Source organism: Olea europaea, chromosome 18 (genome assembly GCF_002742605.1).
Source record: "Olea europaea var. sylvestris chromosome 18, O_europaea_v1, whole genome shotgun sequence".
Classification (NCBI taxonomy): domain Eukaryota; kingdom Viridiplantae; phylum Streptophyta; class Magnoliopsida; order Lamiales; family Oleaceae; genus Olea; species Olea europaea.
This window is the reverse complement of record NC_036254.1, coordinates 13,531,193-13,538,239: the sequence shown is the minus strand read 5'-3', so window position 1 is coordinate 13,538,239 and position 7,047 is coordinate 13,531,193. Positions and strand designations below refer to the sequence as shown.

Below are 7,047 nucleotides of genomic sequence, written 5' to 3'. Positions count from 1 at the left end.
GAATTTGTTTCCTTAAAACTCAACAATATTGAGGTTTAAGTACACTGGTGAAGAAACACCATTTCACCTTCAACTGTGGCATCCCGAGATTTGCTGTTTAGAAGGCCGAAAAAAAAAAAGGTTCCCCTAATCCAAAATGAGAACTAGCTCTTTAAGATACCATTAGCATGAGTTTTTTCAGGAGTAGGTATTTCTAACTTTCCTCCCTTTCTTTTCGTCTTAAATAAAATCTTTAGCAAGGGTAGCCTCTTGTTGTGATTCTCCGATCACGAGAAGAGAATAAAAGAGGAAAAATAATTCTATTTCTACTTGAATAGAATTTACAGCAAAGTTTACAAACTCAAAAAAAACCGCTCAAAAGACTCTCCAATCTCTCTATTTTTTTTCTCTTTTCACACCACTTTCTTCCTTTCATGGGACATAAAATTCCTTTTTGTGACATCCCTTATTTATAGAGGAATTAGGCTGCAAACCACATCAATTTTATGGCCAGAATTCTGCCATTTAGGTGCTTAATGGGACAGTTAAAATTTATGGGCTGGTTTCATGCATGTTGAAGTCTTGTACATTAAGAAAAAAATGGTTGTCAACAGGTTTGAGACAGCTGAAATTGAAGCTGGGAATTTTGTTTCAACTTTGCTACTTTGCATGAGTGTTTCTTCTTCATGAAGTAATTAAAATTCAACAATTGTGGCTGGAAACATATCAATTCGCCCCCTCCGGTCGCATCCAAATCAATTGCTATTTGACAACCAATCCAGCTATGTCTCTGCATAGTTCTAGCTTCTCCTTTAAAACCACCTTTGTAAACATATCTGCTGGATTCTCATGGGTGTGAATCTTCACTAGTATCAACAGTTGTTGATCCATCAACTCTTTTATCCAATGATAACGAATGTCGATGTGCTTTGTCCGAGAGTGATACATTGAGTTTTTACTTTAAGTCAAAAACACTCTGGCTATCACAATGTACTTTGTAATCTTTCTACTTGATCCCTAATTCTTGGAGAAATCACTTTAACCACAATATTTTTTTACCAACTTCAGTCGCTGTAATATATTCTGCTTCTGTTGTAGATTAAACAATATACTTTTGTAGTCTTGATTACCTTGAAACAGCTCCTTTGCAAAAGTGCAGAGAAATCTTGAAGTAGATTTTCTATTATCAAGATCTCCAGCCATATCTGAATCAGTATAACCTTTCAAGATTGGATCAGCTCTCCCATAGCACAGACATATCTTTGATGTACCTTTAAGGTACCTGAGAATCCACTTAACTGCTTCCCAATGTTCCTTTCTAGGATTAGAGAGAAAACGACTCACCATGCCTACTGCATGGGCAATATCTGGCCTTGTACATACCATGGCATATATCAGACTTCCAACTGCTGAAGAATAATGTATCAATGACATCTCCTCTATCTCTTTCTTGGATGAGGGGCATGATTTTTTGCTCAACTTGAAGTGGTTGGCCAATGGAATGCTGACAGATTTGACATTATGCATGTTGAATCTCTTGATCACTCGTTCAACATACTTTTCTTGAGATAGCCACAACCTTTTATTCTTCCTATCTCGAGTTATGTGCATTCCCAAAATTTGTTGAGCTGGGCCTAAGTCCTTCATGTCAAAGGACCTGTAGAGTTCCTTTTTCAGCTGGTTGATTTTTGTTACATCTTGTCCAACGATCAACATGTCGTCTACATACAATAAAAGAGCAACGAAATTGCCATCTGGAAACCTCTGAATGTAAACACATTGATTTGCAGCGATTATTTTGTAGCCTTGGTTCACTATGAACGAGTCAAACTTTTTGTATCACTGCCTTGGTGCTTGCTTAAGGCCATACAAGCTTTTTTTCAATCTGCAAACGAAGTTCTCTTTTCCTGAAACTTCAAAATCTTCTGTTGCTCCATATAAATTTTTTCATATAAATTACATCCATCTATTCAAGCTCTAGATTCAAACTGTCTACCAATCCAAGGATAACTCGAATTGAGGCCATCTTTACAACAAGTGAAAAAAAATCTTGTCAAAGTCAATTCCCTTTTTCCGAAGATATCCTTTGACTACCAAACGGACTTTATGTTTTACCATATTTTCGCTGCCATCTTTTTTGAGCTTGAATACCCACTTATTCCTTAATGCCTTCTTTTCCTTCAGCTCAACAAACTCATATGTTTGATTCTTCTGCAGTGACTCCATCTCATCATGCATTGCTTGTATCCACTTGCCTTTGTCTACATGAGTTTGTGCTTCCTGAAAGCTCTCATTTGTCAGTGAGCAAAAGGTACTCTGATTCTGGATATCTCGCTGATGGAATTCGTCCTCGCTCAGATCTTCTTACTGTGGATTGTTGACTTCAGGAGGTGCATCATCATCTGGTTGACGTGATGGTCCGACAATTTTTGGTGAAGAGGATTGTGACTCCCCCTTATCAATATCATCTTCTTCATCCTCCTGTTCTGCTTTCGGCATTTCCTCATGCACATCGTCATTATCTATGATGAATTGTGCTGGTGCTGAATTTGGAGCAATATTCTGAGCACCAAAATTGGAATTAGGAGATATTGTGGGTTTTTCAATGTCTTCCAATGTCTGGTTTTCATGGAATAATACGTCCCTGCTTCTAATGACCTTCTTTGTCTTTGGGTCCCATAATCTGTATCCAAATTCCTCATCTCCATAGCCTATAAAGATGCATGAAGTGGTCCTTGCATCTAGCTTTTGTCTTAGTTCCTTGGATACATGTGCAAAGGCTAAATAGCCAAATACTCTCAGGTGAGAGTAGGCGGGATATTTACTAGACCATACTTTCTCCAGAATTTCAAAATTCAACGGTACTGATGGTGATCTGTTGATCAAGTAGTAGGCGGTTCAAACAGCTTCTCCCCAAAATGACTTTTGGCAGCTTAGCCATACTTATCATGCTTCTGGCCTTTTCCATGATTGTCCGATTCATCTTCTCGGCGACTTCATTATGTTGTGGGATGTGTGGGATCGTCTTCTCATGCCAAATGTCATATGTCCTGCAATAGGCATCAAACTCTTTAGAAGTGTACTTGCCTCCATTATCTGTGCAGAGACATTTCAGCTTATTTCCTGTTTCACGCTCTATCATGGCATGAAATGATTTGAAGTAATCAAATACTTGGTCATTTGTCTTCAAGAAATATACCCACACCTTTCGAGAAGCATAATCAATGAATGTCAAAAAGTATTTGTTACTGCCTAGTGATTTACTCTTCAAGGGACCACACACATCAAAGTGTACCAGATTGAGCAACTCTGATCGTCTCGTCGAAGAGAAATTGAGGAGACTCTAGGTTGTTTACCAAATAGACAGTGACTACAAGATCCAGCACAGCTTCCTTGGCAACTGTGATTAGCTCCTTCTTTGTCAAAGTAGACAATTTCTTCTCACTCATGTGACCAAGTCTCTAGTGCCACAAATTTTGAGAAGCTTCACGTTCTACTACATTGAGGCTATCCACATGCATTTTCACATGAGTCTTGTATAAAGTGTCACATATGTCCTCGAGCGACAACCAAGGAACCTTTCATCATTTTCCATGTGTCGTTGCTAAAGTGATTGACATAGCTTTGTTTGTCAAGGGCTATTCCTGAAAGTAGATTTAGCCGAAGATTAGGTATATGTCGAACATCTTTCAGGATTATTTTACACCCTAGGTTCGTTTGTATCTGAACATCACCAATTCCGACGATCTTAGAAGAAATCTCTACGTGGAGTGGCGTGGTAAGATGTTGCAGTGTCTATTACCCACTCAATCTCTTGGTTTGAGACATGAAGACATGTCTCCTCATGGATGGAGCAGATAGTTACCTCCCCAGAAATAGTGACTAGTGTCTCTTCTTATTTTTCGTCTACGAACTGTTGTGGCCTTGCTCTCGAAGCAATTTTCTGCAGTTCTTCTTCAAGTGCCCTCCATACCACAATAGTAGCATTTGTAAGTAGGCTTCCTTTCATCTATGGATCTACCTCTACTTTTGCTTCTGCCTCTCCCCCTGCCTCGAGTGCCTCCTTGTTGTCTTCTCCAGTTCACTGTGACAAGGGCATGTGATTGGTCCTTGTCTACGTCTTTTCTCCTGACCTTTTCATTAAATAGGGCTTCCTTGACCATAGACATGGTAAGTTTGCCATCAGGGGCTGAGTTGCTAAGAAATACAACTAATGTCTCCCAACTATCAGAAAGAGAACTTAAAAGTAGTAATTCTTGTATTTCTTCCCCAAGCGGCATCTCCACAGATGACAATTGATTTACCTAGCTCTGAAATTCACTGGTGTGCTCAGCAACTGAAGTTCCACTCTTTAATTTCAGATTCACCAAACGCCTCATCAACAGGGCTTTGTTTCAAACGGTCTTGGCCTGGTACATGCCCTCCAGAATCTTCCAAAGGGCATATGCATTTATCTCCTATGATATATGGTGAAAAACACTATGGTCAATCCATTGTCGAATTTGATCGATAGTTTTTCTATTTAGCTTCTTTCACTTCGTCTCCTTGGTAGGATCGGGGTTTATACCTTTGATTTCTAGGAGGTCATACAAATCCTTACAACTGAGGAGGTCTTCCATCCGAGGCCTCCATAGTATGTAATTGGTGATAGTGAGCTTGATCATAGCTCCTGATGAAGATTCCTCCATTGACATCTTGGCTTGTAAACGATTTATCAAAAACGAAGTTGTATTAAAAAACTATAAGGGCGAATTGATGAATCTGGTTCTGATACCACTTGTTGTGATTCTCCGATTACGAGAAGAGAATAAAAGAGGAAAAATAATTTTATTTCTACTTGAATAGAATTTACATCGGAGTTTACAAACTCAAAAGAAACTTCTCAAAAGACTCTCTCCAATCTCCCTATTTTTTTTTCTCTTTTTACACTACTTTCTTCCTCTCATGGGACATGAAATTCCTTTTGTGACATCCCTTATTTATGGAGGAATTAGGCTGCAAACCGCCTCAATATTATGGCCATAATTCTGCTAGTTAGTTGCTTAATGGACAGTCAAAATTTGTGGGCTGATTTCATGCATGTTGAAGTCTTGTACATTAAGAAAAAATGGCTGTCAACAGGTTTGAGACAGCTGAAATTGAAGCTGGGAATTTTGTTTCAACTTTGCTACTTTGCATAAGTATTTTTTCTTCATGAAGTAATTAAAATTTAACAATTGCGGCTGTAGTGGCAGAAATGCGGCTGGAAACATATCACCTCCTCCTTGCTGCTTTGTTTGGGTTGTATTTGTGGTTGGCTTCAAATTCATATCGACCATATCTTCCTGTTTTGTGGAGGAAAAAGCTTCCATTCCAGGCAATGCAGCAAATATTTTTAGAAATAGAGGCTGCAAAATGTTACTTTGCATCAAGATACAATAACACAATACTTAAGTCATCATTTAACAATATAGCTTTTGTGTGCTTGTGTAAATTGAAAGTATCTTTGGAAATCCCTTAAGAAAATAGAAGACTGCCCTTTATGCCCAATTTAAGCCCCTGTTTGACAACCTTTTTTGGGAAAAAATAGAGTTTTGAATAGTGATTTTCAGGAGAAATGCGTGGTTAAAAAGTAGGGAAAAATTTTGAATTTACGTGCAAAATATTTTAATTGTATGATTGAATGGTTGAAAATGAGTATGTAGAAGAAAGAGTTTAAAAATAATGGTTGTCTAACTATGGCTAAAGCACAGGTATACGTAACTTTATATTGATAGCCAAGCTACATGTACAGAAAATAAATGTGCAAAACCGGTACAAAATACACACATGCAAGGGTGGGTGGATTATTTTTTGCAATATTTTAATTCACATGGGGTCTGCCCTATGTGAGTGTCTGTAAGCCTTTTGTAGATTATTTTTCTGTACAATTGGCATTTTTCTTATATTGAAACTTGCTTTAGCACTAGTTTCTATAAATATGACACCAGATTCACTAGCCCTTCCATCTCCTTCAATGGAAAATTGCTTGTTTATACACAAGAATGAATCGTCAGAACGATGCTGGCCACTTTTTGAAGAAACCCTGATCTATAAATAGATCAGAGATATGAACCCTTAGATTGACTTCATTACTAGCAAGTACCAAAGGTAGAAAATCATGGAAATTTTCTCCACACCTTCTTTCAACAAGATCAGTTTTATTCCCTACAAGAACAATAATGACATCAATCCCTCGTTCTGTTCATACGTCCTAAATCCACTTTGAAGTGTCTCTAACAGTATATTAGCAGAATAACCAAAGATGTGAGTTTTGGCAGAGAATTAATAGAGAAATATTTATGAGTTACTTCCAACATCATAGGCAATGACTGCTACAGAAGAATCTCTAATGTAGCTTGGAATAAGACTTCGAAATCTCTCTGGACCAGTAGTGTCCCTGTGACCAGTCATATGAAAGTACTGGTTATGAGATTTCAATGAGATGATGATTCCTGCATTTGGACGCTTATTTCTTGTAATGACTGACTAGTTTCACACAACCTAATTTCAACATAAAACCAACAAATGGTGGTGCATGGCATGGTCAACTTATCCTAGATTGCTCGAAATCTCCGAAGCTTAAATACATTTCCGGTCTTTAAGATACATTGTTTTTGACAAGAAATCTATGCCAATAGTGGCCTACCTGCTGTTCGCAAAATTATTTCTTCTCGATTTTAAAATCCATCGCAAGTGTACGGTTCGTTAACAAGTAGTAAAGTGGACTATGAGTCCAAGTATCGTTCCCACGAGGATTAAATTAGCTCTAATTAAACTAATGTGACCTTAACCGAATCTAATTGAATGAAAATTTGGTTTAAATGTAAAAACCCTAATTTTGGGAGAAATCCCCAATTCGAAACCCTAATTGCAAAAAAAACCCTAATTTCAAAATTGGAAACCCTAATTTCAAAATTTCATTAATCTAATGAAATAAATACGCAACTGAAATGTAAATATGCAATTTTAGAACTATTGTATTGAAATGAATTGAAATGAAATCATTAAGAACTTGAATCCCCAATTGACTATTAAAAACCCTAATTT

The 7,047-nt window shown here is 37.5% G+C and overlaps 1 protein-coding gene across 1 annotated transcript; it reads right to left on the bottom strand.

Annotated features, from left to right (window-relative positions):
* Window positions 1-4,308: 4,308 nt before the first annotated feature.
* LOC111366766 (ras-related protein RABH1d-like) lies at window positions 4,309-6,411 on the bottom strand. Its single transcript, XM_022987462.1, has 5 exons — window positions 6,309-6,411; window positions 6,104-6,165; window positions 5,237-5,366; window positions 4,547-4,678; window positions 4,309-4,436 (listed from the first exon to the last, which is right to left on the bottom strand). The coding sequence occupies exons 1-5, from the start codon at window positions 6,409-6,411 to the stop codon at window positions 4,309-4,311; spliced, it is 555 nt and encodes a 184-aa protein (XP_022843230.1).
* Between the last annotated feature and the right edge of the window lie 636 nt (window positions 6,412-7,047).